Source organism: Enoplosus armatus, chromosome 1 (genome assembly GCF_043641665.1).
Source record: "Enoplosus armatus isolate fEnoArm2 chromosome 1, fEnoArm2.hap1, whole genome shotgun sequence".
NCBI lineage: Eukaryota > Metazoa > Chordata > Actinopteri > Centrarchiformes > Enoplosidae > Enoplosus > Enoplosus armatus.
The window spans coordinates 18,205,636-18,223,091 of record NC_092180.1 but is presented as its reverse complement, the minus strand read 5'-3'; the positions used below and the strand labels follow the sequence as shown (position 1 = coordinate 18,223,091).

General features: G+C 40.9%; 2 protein-coding genes across 2 annotated transcripts; both read right to left on the bottom strand.

The window, feature by feature from the left end:
• Positions 1-664: 664 nt before the first annotated feature.
• On the bottom strand, positions 665-11,610 carry dna2 (DNA replication helicase/nuclease 2). The gene is made up of 25 exons (XM_070907137.1): positions 11,581-11,610; positions 10,981-11,037; positions 9,491-10,427; positions 8,951-9,053; positions 8,402-8,551; positions 7,916-8,099; positions 7,258-7,406; positions 6,902-7,024; positions 6,513-6,759; positions 6,252-6,366; positions 5,788-5,944; positions 5,372-5,563; positions 4,996-5,238; positions 4,716-4,829; positions 4,403-4,512; positions 4,021-4,130; positions 3,726-3,854; positions 3,449-3,541; positions 3,040-3,233; positions 2,716-2,805; positions 2,266-2,479; positions 1,742-1,831; positions 1,405-1,590; positions 1,154-1,300; positions 665-832 (listed from the first exon to the last, which is right to left on the bottom strand). Exons 1-25 carry the CDS (start codon positions 11,608-11,610, stop codon positions 779-781), a joined length of 4,218 nt encoding a protein of 1,405 aa, XP_070763238.1. The 3' UTR covers positions 665-778.
• A 4,789-nt stretch (positions 11,611-16,399) lies between these two features.
• LOC139285689 (gastrula zinc finger protein XlCGF8.2DB-like) lies at positions 16,400-17,170 on the bottom strand. The gene has a single exon (XM_070906311.1). It carries the CDS (start codon positions 17,168-17,170, stop codon positions 16,400-16,402), a length of 771 nt encoding a protein of 256 aa, XP_070762412.1.
• Positions 17,171-17,456: the final 286 nt, after the last annotated feature.

Here is a 17,456-nt window from a genome sequence, read left to right as displayed (position 1 = left end):
GATTTGGTAAAAATAATTGTGGTTATACTATAATATAGCTTAACTTTTCAGTTTTTAGTCTAAAGGTTCTTCATCCCTAAGACCAACAGTATCTGACTGTTGTAGCTTGTTGAGTGACATGAACTATAAATAATTACCTGTTCGGTCTCCATATTCACATTACTACTGGTTTCCTGTGTTGTGTGTGTGAAAGCTTAGTGACAGTACCAATAGTCAAGTCCAACATATTGTCACAGTGTATTAACAGAGGTATTTGATAAAAAATATCAGTTTATAAATACTGACCAGTCCTAGTTGGGGTTTGGTGCTCAGTACCATAATCCACCACAATTCAACACAGGTTCAGTCTGGAGATCAGGTTTATGAGGTCTTGCCAGTCGCCTCCATTTGTGTCAGTATGAATTGTTAGAGCCTGACCATCTATTGATCTGTGTCTCTGTGTCCGAGAGCTTTTAAAATCATAACAAAATGAACAATGGTGCCACCAGTAAGGTATGAATCAGAGGCAGCGTCCCCTTGAAAGCCTACATGTTTTTCAGATGTCAGCCCTAGTGTGTTTATTAGTGTAATCTGTGTCTCCAGTTACACTCAACCAAATGCTTGTTAGATGGGATACAGAATAATCACAGGTGGATTCGTAACATTAGGTGAGAGGCAGACTGTAGGCTTTTGCAGATTGGCATTCAATCTCTGCCCTGAGGTGATCCACAGCCACTGGCTGCTCCACTGTGAGACAGACTGGTAACCCGAAACACCATCATGGCCTCACAGACTTCTATCACAGGAGCAGGCCTGATAAAGCCTTGTGTGCTGCTGGTGGGAGTTGGATAATGTGAAGTAAGGGTTCAGGAAAAAACTGTGTAGACACAGAATACATGAAAAAAAACAACAACAACAACAACACAGAAGACATGTAACATGACATTCAAAAACTGCAATGAAGCAGTCATTATCACATTAGTCACTAGCTTTAGACTTTAAATGTTCCTTACTTGTAAAGCTAAAAATTCTGCAGTAACCAGTTGAGTAACACCACATTATGCTATAAAAGAGTTGATGTACTCCCATTAAAGATATTTAGATCAGATTTTGTATTGCAAATGAAGAAATGTTTAGTGGCAGCACCAGGTTTTAACATGTTTTTAAAGGATATCATGTTCTGTTGCTGGAGATGGTTGAGTAGTTTCTCCACAGGTGTGTAGCGTCGTAGTGTTGTGGCAGAGCCCACCATCAGCAGCTTGTGTTTAGCCCTGGTAATGGCTACATTCAGGCGACGCCAGTCCTTCAACAGCTCTCCTAACTATGAATGGAGAAGCATTCACTGTCATCCATGCAGAGACTGAGGCACAGAGAAGAGAGGAGAAAGATGAATCAAAAAAGGGAGATTGGAAGAGAAACACTTACTTTTCCTTCCTCTGCAGTGCTCCTGACAAAAGAAAGAATGATCAGACTTTTGTCCCGTCCTTGGTATCTGTCCACTGTATTCACCTCCACACCGGTGAAAGCAGACGACTGCAGCAGAGCAGAGATACTCTTCAACTGCTGTCTGTAGGGGGCGATAACGCCTATATCACAGGGCTTACACCCTGCCTGAAAAAAGACAAATAAGCAGGGGTTTGTGAGAGGACTAACTATGCCAATCTTTTTTTCACTTTCACAGCATTAAAAAACACTTAATGAACCTAAAAACCAACTGTATTATTCCATAAATACTTGAGCATCAAATGGGCAACTGATGTACCTTTATCAGCAGTGAAAGCAACTTGTGTATGAGTGCAGCCTCGGTGTGATTACTTATGCCTCCCTGCTCCATAGACTCCAGTGCTGGCACCTAAAGGAAGCAGCGGAGAGTATCAAGATGTAGCCTAGGGTTAGCCCTAACCCTAACCCATGCTTCAGAAAAACAATCTTATTTCAAAAAAATCTATTTCTTCAACAGTTGAAGTAGCTGACTTAATTCCTTGACCTTTCAATCGAGCTAAAAATAGCTTAAAAATGTGGCGAGTAAAACCTTTTTAAAGCACATCAATCCAAACATTTTAGAGCAACTCAAAACTGACCAGGTTTAGATTAATGTAACAGAACTCATTTGTACGCAGTTTTGCTTGATTACAGAAGATTTGGACAGTTTAAGATAACCACCACCTCCATTCAGAATTTTAATTTTACAGTCACATATCAACATCTGGGCTCTTGACTCATTCCTACCTGAACACAACACAGTTCAAAAACTACTGCTTGAAGTGCACCGTATAGTCTACCAACCATTGAGCAATCTAGGAAGCAAACAGGGTTGCTAGGCAACAATGTGGCCTGTGTCCAAGCCAGGTTGTGCTGGGGATCAGTCTTAGAGTGGGAACTAAGCTCCGACTGGACAGAAAGCAGGAAGGGCAGGGTGAGCAGGGCTGTGGCCGTCCTCTCTGATCCACACTCCAGCCGACCCTCATACATCAGGGAGTTACTGAGAGACATTATCTGCCTAAAACAGAGCACAGGTCATTTATTGTGGGAATCATCTTGTTTGTCCAAATGACTCTTGCCATTTCTTGTGGTTAAAAATAGAATAAAATTAAAAGTAAACAGTTATAACCGCTTTGACAAAAAGTTATGACACAAATAGTAGTAGTTCAAGTGCCATTTTAATGGTCTAAAGGATGAGCCCATAATAAAGAAGATTACTGAAGCATACAGTGTTGTCTGTGTATGTAGGTTTACCTATTCATCCGGTACTGTACATTTAGTTGGACCACTGCTTCACTATGGAGCTCTAGTCGCTTGAATAGACTTTCGTCCATCCCAAGTGACCTGGATGGGGGAAAAAGAAATTGAAGAAATTGATATTTCTATGTACATTATTTTTACTTGCCAACTTTATTAGCATTAATTACCTCACTGGTCAGATTCCCAACATGCTAAACCTTGACTATATATTAATGTGGAAACTGACTCATGTTTTACCCTCATGAAAACAAAACTTCAATAAGTGTACCTAAGCAAATAGTTTATTTTCTCCTCGTAGTACACACACACACACATTACCTAGCTTCCTGATTTTGTACTATTGGTGGCAGTTGTTGGTGATCTCCAACCAGGACAAATCTCTTAGCATAGAACAGGGGTCCCACACAGATAGGCTGGCTGATCTGTGAAGCTTCGTCTACGATGCAGAAATCAAACCGGCGACGAGTGAAAATGGCATGCTTGATGCCCATACAGGTGGTTGCCACTACCAGCTAGAAAGAGAGAGAGAGATGAACCATATTGAATAGTAAGACATTTATTCAATTTATTTAAATATTGTAAGTTACAATATCTGGTGAAAGTGAAATGACTTGAAAGCAGGAAAAATACTGAGATCAGATGTCAAATATTCCAAAAAAGGCAATGCTGATCTCAGTGTATTTAGTTGGAAGTTGCAATTACAATATTCCACAAACTAACTCCTAACCTCCTTATTATAAAGCTGCTCCAACTCTGACAGTGTGTGAACTCCCTTCTTCCTTGTACTTTCCTCTGTGTAAGGCAGGATGTCAGGATGAACCTGGAGAAGGGGGCAGAAAACGATAAGAGAGAAATCAGAGCAAGTCAGAGGGGAGAGTAGATTTTTGAAAATGTTAATTTTTTGTTGATCAATCCATCTATTTATAAAACAAAATTGGGAAGTGGGACTTATTTACTGCACTGTTTTTTTACACATTAAATAACAGATGTCAACTATAGCACACCTTCTGACCCTGCCCGAGACGCAGAAACCCAACCCGGAAACGCTTTAGCTTCAGCAGGATGTTGTCAACAGCGGAGTGGGTGTAGCTGGTCAGCAACACACTGAACCCACATGCATGAAGGATGCGAACCTGAGAGAAAAAGTGAGGAAGAGACAAAGGGCAAAAAGGAAAGAGAGACGGGTGGAGGGTGACAGAAGTAAGACAGAAAGGTGGGTTAGAGGTCTGGTCTCAGTAGGCAATAGATGATTTATGGTTCAGGTAAGGTCAAGTTCATAGATCATGGCTAGGAGTTTACCAGGGTGCAGATGGTTGTGGTTTTTCCTGTGCCTGGCATACCGACAATCAGTGTGTAGTCTTTAGACAACAACACCTTCTTCATGGCCTGCTTCTGGGGTTTGTTGAGACCTATAAACACACACACACACAAATGCATGAATTGACCAAAAGAAGTGACGTCTTCATATAAGAAAATAATGGACAATATGTGAAGAAGAAAAAATATTATTAACTTAGTATGGAACTACAACTCAAGCAACTGTGCTAAATGTCTGGTGAAGTGCGTATCATGTCTACTAATTTTTAACCATGAAGTTGCTCATTCACAGCATTGTTCCCCACAGTATTGGAAAGTAGGACAAAAGAAAGTAAATGAGACAGGTAGTGAGTAGCTTTGTCACCTTTGAGGATGTTGGCTACCGTGTCCTTGGCATCTCTTGGCAGAACAGAACTGAGGTTGGAAATAAACTCTGGAGCACGAAGGTCAACAACCAGCTCCCTCAGACGATCACTGCACAGACAGATGTTTTTGTTAAATAACACCTTTTAACACCCTAAATATTTCAGGAAAAAGTCAGGGCTGTTACTTCACAAACATAAAACGTGTGAAGCTATTGTTTAAACTGTCAGTTCATCTCCTAATGAAAAGTTGGTTTTCCCCATTACACACATGCTATGTCATCACAGCTTAATATTGCATTTTACTGTACCTACCTGTCCTGACAGTTTTCCATCAGTCTGGAGAGATTGGTGAGGTGAGTGCTGAGGCCCACCACACCTTCATCACCGTCCAATCGAAACAACACATCCTTGAACTTAGACAGGTCTCTGTAAAACACATTACACAACAAAACAACACAAAAAACAGGTGTACATCAAGTTGGTGACTTAAACTGAGCAGCTGGTGAAAGAAAAGCCCAAACAACTCACTGGCCTTTATTTGTCCTTTGGTTGAAATACTTCAGACAGCAGGTTTATGTGGGTTTGTTCTCACCTGTCCAGAGTGCAGCTGATCGATGTCCTGCTGACCTCACACAGGTATCCTGTTGCCAAACCAACCAGACGACCTTCCTGGTCGCTAACAACGATGCGATCCCTGCTGGCCAAACCGCTGCTGGCCAGACCCTTCTGTGGCACCACACTACTTCGCTGGAAACGATGGAGGAAAACCCCTTCAGACTGCACCGTCACTGGGCCACTGAGCTGCACGTTCCCCACACAGCTCCCATTCTTCTCACTAGAGACACAGGCAAGCAAATACTACATATAAATATGCGTTTTATACCCAAGTTGTTATATCTGAATGTTGAATTTGACTTGGGAGTGTTTCATACTGGCTAACAACTAAATTGGAGAGACCAGCTTCTTACCTCTCCTCAGCTGTCTGAAGCCACACACGCTTTCGACCATTTTTGGCCTCCATGGTGGCAGCCTCAAGGCAGCAGAGCAGCAACCAATGGGAATAATAGCTCAGATGTGGTGGGGTCAGGTGACCCGACTCCTCTTGCAGGAAGTCACGCACAACATCCTCGCAGACATCTGCAGAGCTGCCATCCACCGCCCTGGAGGAAGGGTGGGGAAAGGTGTCGAGATAGAGGGTCGATAAGAGACGAAGTGGTAAAAGATAGAGAGAAGGAATCATAGCTTAATGAGACCATTTAACTACTTTAAACTCACCATCTCAATACGCTGCATTAATAATGTATTGTATAGCCAGCTGATAAGTTTCATAAAGATTGTAAAGCTTGAGTTTTCCATGGCTGCAGAATAAGTTTAAAGGGTTTACCTCTCATATAAAGCACAGTTTCTTCTCTGAGGACAATACTGGCAGGTTTGTCTGTTCGTCAGGATATCAGGAAGTCTAGACAAGCGGCTCTGCCCCGCCTCTTTCTCCACACTGTTGTGAATGTGATGAACCAAGGTGTTCCTCAGCTTCAGCAGCTCTGAGATAAACAGAGTTTAGCAATTAAGGTGAGGGAGGAGAGGCCGATGAGAAAGAGTGTAAGAAGACAAAGCTCTTCTTTGTTTTCACTGCACCATGGTGCTGTGGTTCAAGCAAACACAATTCAGTTGAGGACTGTGTGTGTGGGTCATCCAGTTCTCTCTATATACTTTTGATCTTATTTTGTAGAATTATTAAATATTCAAAGATTCTACAATTATTAGGGATTAAAAAATATATATATTTTCATATGGTTGTTCACAACTGGTGTTGGGCAGGTTGGTTAAGCACACGTGGGTATACTGTACCTCTGCGGTCCATGTGGCTGGCCACTACAGGGTGCAGGTTGCCAGTCTTGAGGTAAAGCAGGAAGCCAGCTTCAGGATTGTATCTCTCCAAGCTCATCAGAGTGTAAAGAATCACCTACACACAGAAAAAAACATCATATGGACATCTTGAAGCCATAGCTGTGAGAGTCAGTCCACCTGATTAAATTTGCATATATCAGCCTGACCCCACCAGTCTACATGTGCGTGTCTACCTAGTTGAGCACACGATGGTCCACCAACCTGACTGCGATGCTCTATTGAGTTTGACTCCTTTCCAGTTTTCAGCTCCAGGGGGACGGTCTTCTCCTCTGGGGTTCTGAGACTACCGTTTCGTGGTCTTTGGATTCGAACCCGCGCTGTCACATCGATTTTCCCTTTCAGACCAAATCTCGGTGACCACACGTTCTCTTCTATATCTGCCAGCTCTGTAACCGTGACAACAGTTGCAGAGTCCTGACATCTGCTTGGAGCTCTGCTGTTGCTAGGGCTGAGGTCATCGAGACAGAGACAGACATATAATCAGCTCTTATGATAAATTACATACTTTACACTGATACGAGATATGGACACAAAACATGAATAAAGTTTCATTAGCGAATCTGTAGCGCTGTGTGTGAGTGTAAGCATACATTTTGAGGCTGATGGCTTTTGGTGTTGGCGAGTTGAGGTAATCTTTTGCCCAATGTTCCAGTGAGGGCAGATAATCATGCAGTTCCTTCTTCATCTCTTCCTGGCTTACACCCAAACTGTACCTACAGACACATGGACCAAACACAAACATATCTGAACGAGAGAGAATACGCACACAATCTTCAAGTGAAAACATCACAATGCAAAAACATTGTAAAATCTAAAAAGGAAACATTCACAAATAACTGTTCAGCGCTTAACTGCTGTTTCTATTTCTTGATTTGAGGGCTCTGTTCTGAACATTTGAATTGTATCATTACAGACAGGAAGAGTAGAGTATAATCTAGCCACTTACATGTCTCCCAGGTACTGGGGACTGTGCAGGGCCTGGTCAGCCAGCTTAGACAGCGTCTCCAGAGAGAAATCTTTAGCTGTAGCTGCTCTTTGGAACACTTCATGGACCATGGTGCCGTTCAGCATTTGCTTGGAGCCACCATCAAAACTCTGCATCGCGGCAAACAGAAAGAACAGAAGGTAAAGAGTATAGCACTGTCTTATTGAGGTATATGTATTCAAAATAAAATGAACACTATGCACCAACATCAAACTATCAACTAAAACATTATCCCAATCAAAACATCTTTGAAACAGTCAACAAAAAAAGATGTTTATGAGCAGGATACCCGACTAATCATGATATATGGGTGCTAATGTAAATTGGCTATTACAGGAGTTTCATCTTTCACCTGTTTAGATACAGAAAAGGCTCTCTAACTACTGTTACACTGACTGAATTTGCCATTTCAGCTGATATACACAGCAAGATGTACGTTTTGTTTTGTAGTCTCATTATTGTGCATGTGGGTGAATTAATATGAAATAACTGTTAGCCTTCACACTGTGCAAAGCGTACTGTCCACTTCAACATAAAATAAGAAATTTAAGAAAAACAAGAACAATCAACCAACATTAAAACAGGTTGTGATATTAATTGTATTAGTAAAGCCTTTTACCTTGAACATATCTCCCAGTACAGCCCGCCTCATGCAGCGGATGGAGCTTGAGATGCTGGTACCTGAGATGAGGCTGTCAGGTAGTAAAACCAGGAAGCCCTGTTCCCTGTCCACTAACCAGGATCCACCATCAGAGCGGCCCTCCAGATGCACCACATCACCACGACAAACAGGCGTCATCTCCCTGGAAAAACCCAAGGAATGATCATTTTATATACATATAAAGACAGAGACAGACACCATCGCGTTTCTCCACGAAGTTATACCCTTGACTTGAAATATTGGATCAAGTCAAAATGAATTTTATGCATTGCTATTTTTTTAAGAATTAAAAGCTGAAACATTGTGAGTTAATTGACAATCAGTATTTGCACCAGTACTAAACATATTGAAGTCAGTGCTACTTCCACGAATCCAGGCTGCATCTGGGCTTTGTAGGGAAGAATGTGTGTGAGCAGGACAGAAGACCCTAACACACAGTATTACCATCCATCTTTCAGCAGACACGTCTCAGTTGGATGTAGAGATTTGGAGCATGAGAGAGTCAGAGTTTTGTGGCCAGGCCTCTCCTCCACATCTAAAACCCAGTAGCGGTTGTTTAGGCCTCCAGAAAGGATCACGTGGTCTGGCACCTTACTGTAGGGACAGAGAGGACTTCTATCAGATATTCTGATGTTTTTTCAGTAATTCTGCAATGCATCTTTTTTTACAATCTGAATGAATTTATTCACCTAGAAGAATAAACATGTAGGTTTTGGTGACATTTGGCATAGCAACTTTCCAGTCACAAACGCACTTCAACTGTGAGGCTACTATCAGCCCATAGCAGGATGGACCAACACAGTGCAATAGAAGCTTTTCAGCAGATTATCGGTCACAGAGTCAAATGCTTGTACCCACATATACTATGTGTCATGTGCCCTCACTTCTGCTTCATCTGTCTCCCTCTATTATTGACACGAGCAAACTTATCTTCACCTAACCTGATTCAACTCTGCAACAACACTCTCCAAGCCAGGTTCATTTGTTTCTCACCGGGGTTTTCTGGATTTATCCTCAGTGACAAGACCTTCATCCATCTGCTCCACAAACCAGCTCTCATCCAACATCTCTTCCACAGGACACGCCGACGGCATTCCTGAAGTATTTTGTGTGTGAAAAAGTAACAAAATGAAAATGTTTTGGGAATAAAAAAAAAAAAAAAAAAACTACATTCAAAAGACAGGGATGTGAATTCGAGCTGCGTGTATACGGTATTAATATATTATTGATATCATAATATGACACTCAACATACATCCCATCATCTGGGATTTTATATTGTTAAATAGCTCAAATCTAGTATTTTCCTAGCCTTACAGGCTGCATCCCATGTTTTAACTTTGAAAACTACATGTTTTCAATGAAAGATGCATTCAAGCGAGTCGGGAACAATTCTGCAACATGCATGCTTTTTTGTCGCAGTCAAAAATAGTAATATTTTCATCATGTCAACAACATGCAGTGATTTGTAAAAATATAATTACAATTATATACAAAACATGTCGTAGGTGGCGATCAAAATTGATCAGGGTACCTCCAGCTCGCTCCTGATCCGATGATGTCACGTTGTCTCCGTCTCCATTTGAAGATGTCATTGCTGTTCTTGTAGCGCCGTTCCTCTTGAGGTCAATCTCTCTCTCCTGCGTTGCAGGTGTGATAGTTTGTGCAGTAGGTTGACCAGTAAGAGTAAGAGTGTCCTTATCCAGATGAGTGTGTGGGTTTCCATTGGCTTTCTCCTCAGTTGTCTTCTGCTCCGTTATCACAGTAAAACCAGAGTCTGTCTCCTTTTCATCTCTCCCCTCCTCATGTTTTCTCTGTTCCCCAAAAGAGTGGCAAGAAGCAGACTTCAGTGACATCATTTTGTTTTCGTTGCCATTAAAGACCACACCAGTACCTCTGCTGTGACCCTTAAACTGGTTACTGGAGAAATGAGGTGTCTTCAAAGGGCCAATCACAGGCCTCGCTACTTTCAGGTTGCTACCTGTGGGGCTGAGTGCAGTTCTTTGTCCCGGTGGATCTGCAGTTCTTGGTCTTTTGGCATTGTGGGACTCTTGAGGAGGGCTAAAGAGTCTTTTTAGGGAGCCAGAACATCTGTCTTCCCTCTTGGTGTTTCCTCTCTCCTTGGTCATTACACTCCGTACACTCTGCCCTTTGGAGCGGGGACTACGACAGATGGGGGACAGTTGGGCGAACTGCTCCAGGCTCGCCACCTCTCTGCTGGGCTGGGGGCTCTGTCGACCTGGATCTCTGGAGGAGGAAGAGGAAGCAAGCCTGATCTGACTGTTGGGGGTCTCAGGCACAGAGAGAAGAAAATCTGGTGAGGAGGGCACAAGGTTTTCAAGGCCCCCAAGGATACTCCTCTTTAAGGGGGAACGGGGTCTGAAAGCAGAGGCTTCACCATCTTTGATCTGAGGTTCAGTCTTGGCGTGTGCAGTGCCAGTGACTGATAGCTTTGTGGAAGATGACAAGTCCTAAAAGCAACACAGTCAAGTGAGTATTTTAATACATAAATAATATACCTAAAAAAACGTTAGTGATAAATTGTTTGCACAAATCAGAGAGAAATGCAATAGTGAATTACAGCAGGGTAGAAACAGATTAAAGTACATGAAAATAGAAGAGGTGAAAAAGAGAGAAGCAAAGAAATAACAGAAGATAATATACATAAGATAAAATACACTTACACACAAATGTGTTAAACATTAAGATGAATAAAACAGTGGCAAAGGAAACTTTAAGGTGGTATCTAATGAGTGTAAGAGAAAAGAAAAATGTGGCGCCAATATAAAACAAATTGTCTAAGAATTTTGTTATATAATATGGTTATATAAGTTGTCTTTTCCTGGTATTAAAGGCTGAATTACAGCAATTTACAAGTGCTATCATTTTCTGAACTTATCTGATTGTTTCTACTGTAATAATATCAAGATGGGATTTTGGCAGTCCTGTCAAGGCTTAGGAGAAATAAGGACAAAAATCGAAGAGGTTAACAACTAACGAAAGGAAAAGAATAATCCATTGTACCTTCTGTTCGTTCTGAGAGGAAAAGAAGGATGAGATGTTCTTCGACCCCCCTGGTACCTGACAGAAACCACAAAGCAAACATTTGTTTGTTGTCCAACAAGACAGCAAGTTAAAACAGAGCCTCTTGTTTCAAATGACAGCACATTTGACATTTCAGACTGCCGAAAGGATCTTGAGATTCACAACAAGTCATCGACAACCAAGCATGTGATAAACTCCTGGTAACAACAACTCATTGTTCATGCTCACTTACACAACAAAAGGGAAAAGTAGGTTACATGTTTATCTGACTCGCCATTTAAAATCTCAGTTGTGTGAAAGGTTTATATATAAATACATGAATCAGGTGTTTTCTGTTTCTGATATCCTACGTTGTTGACCAGAACAATAAAAGATGGCTGCACTGGAGGGATCAAGAGAAATCCATCAAACCAGCAGACACACAGCTGAGTTAATGAGAGACTACGGACATAACAAAACGGTGACAGGAGACAGACATTTAACGTTACATTTCCTCGTTAATGCGGTGCTTTTAAGTCCTCGTACTGTTTTTGTCATGTAAAAGAACAACAACGGCTAACTTAAACCTTCTGAACTCACCCTGGGTTTCTTCAGCTTGGTCCTGTTCATGGTGACTCTGATTAATGCACAGCCAGCTTGTCTATCAGAGGTAAATGTTAGCTGTTTATTAGCGATAACTTTTTACCTAACAGACCGACAACGTTGTCAACGGAAGGCTAACCTCACCAGCATCAGCTAGCTAACGTTACAGTTATCCAAAGACAGCTTCATTTTGAGCGACTCTGCATCTCCACAAACAGGACATTATAGACGACTCTGCCGGCGTCAGCTAACGTCACTTTTCCATGAAAACTACCGGACTAGTTCAGTGTTTGCGGTCATCTTCTTGACGGTCTTTCTGTGGTCTCTTCAGTGTTTTAAGATGTTTGAAAGTCTGACGCGCCAAAGTTTCATCTTCGCGCAACGGAAATGACGTCTAGTGCACTTCCGCTAAAAAAAGTTTTTTTAGTTTCTTTTTTGTAAGGAGACGCAATAGGGACAAAATTACCAGTTTAGTAAAATGTTAACTAATTCAAATGGATTTAAACTCACTCATTAGTTCCTATATTCTATCTAAAACGAAATGCATTTAATTTTGAAGGACAAATAAAACAAACAAAAAAAATCTCCATCTGCTGATGAAGGTGTGAAAGGTTTGAGATGTGGCTGAAAGCTACAGAATAAACAAGTAAGTCGACTTGATAAGAATTAATTTAAAAATAATTCCTTGATTTAAATCCCTCTTGTTGTTAGAGAAAGGTCTATACATTTTTCCAGTAAATAATATTCTTTTAGGGATAATTTGGTTGTGTACAGTTTTAAACTAGAAACTATTTGTCAATTGGGAAAAGCAGTCATAAAATATTCTTCCTCCAAAGCCACTGACGTTTTTTGTATTTAGTCAGAAAATGTAATGATGCAGTGATAGCTTTGATACCGTTTTGTTTTTCTGTGTTGAGTCATCAGTGTACCTTAATGTGGCCTAAATGCTACATTTGATGATGATGATGATGACGATATACTACATATTTAAAGAACCATTGTTTTGATGCTGATGATGAAACAGTCTCAAATCTTCTCCATCAAAGAGGCAGTATCATCCTGCAGGACTGAACCACTAAAGGTGGCTTTGTGTTTATCTCTCAGGGGTTTAGAGGACCTTAATTATGTCATGAAATGTATTCTGCACCATAATAGAGCTCCTGACAGTGTGACTTTCCTTCAAGCCAACATCACTTCACTCTTTCTTCATGCAACATCTTTGAGGCATGATATCCACAACTATATGCGGCTGAGTGTACCCAGTTTTTGAATTTCTGACCCTCAACTAAGACATGATTACATGCTCCTTTTTCCATCTGCAGCCTTTATAGCGTTGCACCATCGGTCTGGCCAGTGATTATACATTATTATTATATAAAACCTGATACCAATAGGCATTCTTTTTCTACCGGTTTCACAAAATAGCAAGTATTTACTATCATATCAGTTACAATTTACATAAATGAACATAGTGTACAGAAGAGAGAATAAACCAAACCTTATACAGCCACTGCAAACTTACACTGCTGACTACATTCAGATACATTAACACTGGCATTTTAGCAGATAAATAATACCCCTACAGCATGATTAGCATTAGAAAGTTATTGCATCTTCATAAAAGTAATCATATGAGTTGCAGCCGAGCCATGGCCACACCTTTCTGTGCGTTTACCTTTGCCAAAAGCATGATGGAGTGACGCTGGCTCATCTGCTATACTACGAATAATAAAGTTAATCATTATAACTGGGGAAAAGTGCAATTCACATCATTTGAAAATATCTCTTGGTTGAAAAGATACAGTTGTGCTCATAAGTTTACATACACTGGCAGAATTTGTGAAATATTGTCCATTTTTTCAGAAAATATGTTTGATCATGGAAAAACTTTTCTTTCATTCAGGGTTAGTGGTCAGACGAAGTTATTTATTATCACGCAATTGTATTTGCTCTTTTTAAATCATAATGACAAGTTGAATCACAGAAACAGCCCTGATCAAAAGTATACATACCCTTGAAGTTTTGGCCTGATAATATGCACACAAGTTGACACAAACAGGTTTAAATGGCTAGTAAGGGTAACTGTCCACACCTGTCACCTGTTTGCATGTAATTAGTGTCTGTGTATAAAAAGTCAGTGAGTCTCTGGGCTCTTGATGGACCCCTGCACATTTCCTCTAGTGCTGCACTGACTTTGCTGGATTCTGAGCCATGGAGAAAGCAAAAGAACTGTCAAAGGACCTGCGAGAGAAGGTAGTTGAACTTTATAAAACAGGAAAAGGATATAAAAAGATATCCAAACATTTGAGAATGGCAATCAGTAGTGTTCAGACTCTGATAAAAAAGTGGAAAATAAGGGGTTCTGTTGATACCAAGCCACGGTCAGGTAGACCAACAAAAATTTCAGCCACAACTGCCAGGAAAATAGTTCGGGATGCAAAGAAAAACCCATGAATAACTTCAGCTGACATACAGACTTCTCTACAGAAAAGTGGTGTGGCTGTTTCAAGATGCACAATAAGGAGACAATATGCTGAACAGCATCTGGACAAGCCTCAAAGCTTCTGGGACAAAATCATTTGGAGTGATGAGACTAAGACTGAACTTTATGGTCACAACCATAAACATTATGTTTGGAGGGGCGTCAACAATGCCTATGATGAAAGTACACCATCCCTACTGTGAAGCATGGAGGTGGATCTCTGATGTTTTGGGGGTGTGTGAGCTACAGCGGCACAGGGAATTTGGTCAAAATTGATGGCAAGATGAATGCAACATGTTATCAGAAAATACTGGAGGACAATTTGCACTCATCAGCCCAGAAGCTGCGCATGGGATGCACTTGGACTTTCCAACATGACAATGAGCCAAAAGGCCAAGTCGACCTGTCTCTGGCTACAGCAGAAAAAAGTGAAGGTTCTGGAGTGGCCATCAGTCTCCTGACCTCCATATCATTGAGCCACTTTGGGGAGCTCTCAAACGTGCAGTTCATGCAAGACAGCCCAAGAATTTACAAGACCTGGAAGCTTTTTGGCCAAGAAGAATGGGCAGCTTTACCATCTGAGAAAATAAAGGGCCTCATCCACAACTATCACAAAAGACTACAAGCTGTCATTGATGCTAAAGGGGGTAATGCACAGTATTGCAAACTTTTGAACTGGGACCATCTCAGTATTTTCTCTATTGTTATGCTTTATTTAATGATTGTGCTTTTTGTTTTTAGATGCCTCATAGTTTAATTTGAATCCCATTTAAAATAAAATGTATTTTGCCTGATCTTTCATGTTTTCATTAAAGAATGGTACACATTTTACAAATTCTGTGAATTTGATATCCATTCAGTATCAGCAAAAAAAAAACAATCCTCAATTAAATCTTTTGATCTTAATCTGTCTTCCAAGAATGTTTACTCGGAGGAAAGTGTGATGCTTAAACTGTGATTTAATTCGTTTTTCTTACTCTTAAAACAGACAACATTTCCAGAGCAGTGTTTTATTTAACTTTTTACAAGTAAAATATGCTTTTGAACACACATGACACAGGTGAAAAAGAAACGAGACATGACACTCCAATACATGAGGAGCATGTTTAATGGCAGCATTGTTTGAACATAACTGGAAAGCCACCAACTCCGGTCGTGTGGCCATTAAAGTGAAGTGAAGATCTTTCAGTTTATGTTCCAGGAGTTGCATTTGACATTTTAAATTCCCAGTCTGTCTGACCTCTATGGCATGAAAGTGTGTTATTTCCATTAACCTGTGATTGTCTATTATCCGTACCCACTCAGCCATCTCTACAAATTCCTGATCCCATCACTATAAAAAACAACGGAGGATTTCTTGATTTCAAAGAAAATCTTTGTCTGAATCATTAGAATGGAGGTCATAACCAGGTCAGCCATATTTTCTGTATCAGTGTCATTATGCTGTGCCATGAAACTCTCAATGAATTGATCCCACTAATAAGTTGTCTGTGTAGCCAAAGCCTGATATATCCTATTCACCTGTGCTGTACTGACATGTTCCTTTATTACCACGAACATGGGTACTGTAGTTTAGTTTGAGTCAATCCCACATACACCTTCCTGCTGCTGCAAATGCTTACTAGATCAACATCTGAAAATACAAATACACTATTTACTCTTGTTTGAGTAACATTTGCTAATCATTACAACGCCCAGCTTTTTTAGGAAATGAATGAGCCTTTTAAGAAATGAAGCTACAAATTTGTGACTGGATCTTAAAGATTTACATCTTAAGTAGGAATGAATTGTCTCTAGGCTGAGACAGACAGGTGGGAAAGTTGGAAAGTATTGAGAAACGAACACAGTTTGTTTTGCTCTTTTCATGGTATTTGGTGACAATAAGGAACAACTTTCAGCCTTTGGCAAAGTAAATGTCTGTTTCCCATGCCAATAAAGCCCCTTTGAATTGAATCGAATTGAATTTACATTGTCCATGAATATTGGAAAGGGCATCACTGACAAACTGATGGAGGTAAAAATGCCTCCTTGCTTTAATTCTTTAGAGTACCTTGTTTGTCTTTTCCAATGGAAATTAAATCTGATGACTGCACTCTACACAAATTATTGTCACTTGGGGAAACATACAGTATTGCAACTTGCTGAGTACTTTATTCCCCAGTAGAAAACTACATAGCAACAACTTATAGAGAAAATGGTTTGAACAAGGTTTGCCTCATTTCTGAAAGTGGAAAAAGGTTTTTATTTTATACATTTTACTCCTCTTATGTGAGTCCTTGTCCACTACATAGAAAATAATAAAATAAATACTGTGGAGCAATTCTAATAATCTCTCTAGAGATTCTCTCCTGTGTGAGTCTTCATATGAATGATTAAATGGGAGCGCCGAATGAATCTTTTCCCACAGGCAGTGCAACTGTACGGCCTCTCCCCTGAATGAGTCTTCATGTGGCGCGTCAGATTAGACTGAGCACTGAATTTCATATTACATACAGTGCAAATGTAGGGTTTCTCACCAGTGTGGATTATTGTGTGCTTGATAAGATCTGCTTTCTCTCTGAAGCTTTTACCACAGTCAGTACAGCTGTGAGGTTTCTCTCCCGTGTGGATTCGTATGTGGGCGTTCATGTTGCCAACTTGCGTGAACCCTCTGCCGCAGAAACTACACGTGTACGGTTTCTGTCCAGAGTGAGAGTTCATGTGAGTCTGCAGGTAGGAGCGCTGGATGAAGCTTTTACCACAAACACTGCAGCTGTAAGGTTTCTCCCCCGTGTGCGTCTTCATGTGGCGAGTCAGAATAGATTTAATCCTGAAGTTCTTGTTGCAAACGCTGCAGGTGTACGGCCTGTCTGCAGTCTCACCAGCTTGCTGTGGTGTCTTCCTGTTTGCACCTGAGTGAAGTCCTCCACTGTCTCTCCATTCATCATCACTAACTTCACTCATGTGACAGTCACTGGTTGGCTCTGACGCACCAGATCCTTTATCAGGCTCTGATTTCAACTGTTCAGATGAGCTGCTGGGCAAATGGTCTCCTTTATTTTCAACTTCTTCCAAGGACTGTTTTCCATCTTCATCACTTCTTTGCACATAAATTATATTGAACATAGAGTATTTGTTATCAGCCTCCTCCTGCTTTTCTCCTGTCTGAGCGGTCCACAGTTCCTCCTCCTGTTCCTGTTTAATCTTCGGGGGCTCCTGGTCATCCTCACACAGGTCAGTCTTCTTCTCGCAGTGATCCTGTTCAGAGGGAGCGTCCTCTTCCTCTTCCTGGACAGAGAGCTGCAGGGGGTCTGGACAGTATCACACATGAGAAAAGAAGTTGTATATAGTTAACAGGAAAACTAGACAAGACAGGCAGAACATAAAAATGTGTTGCAGTCAGATTTGCGCG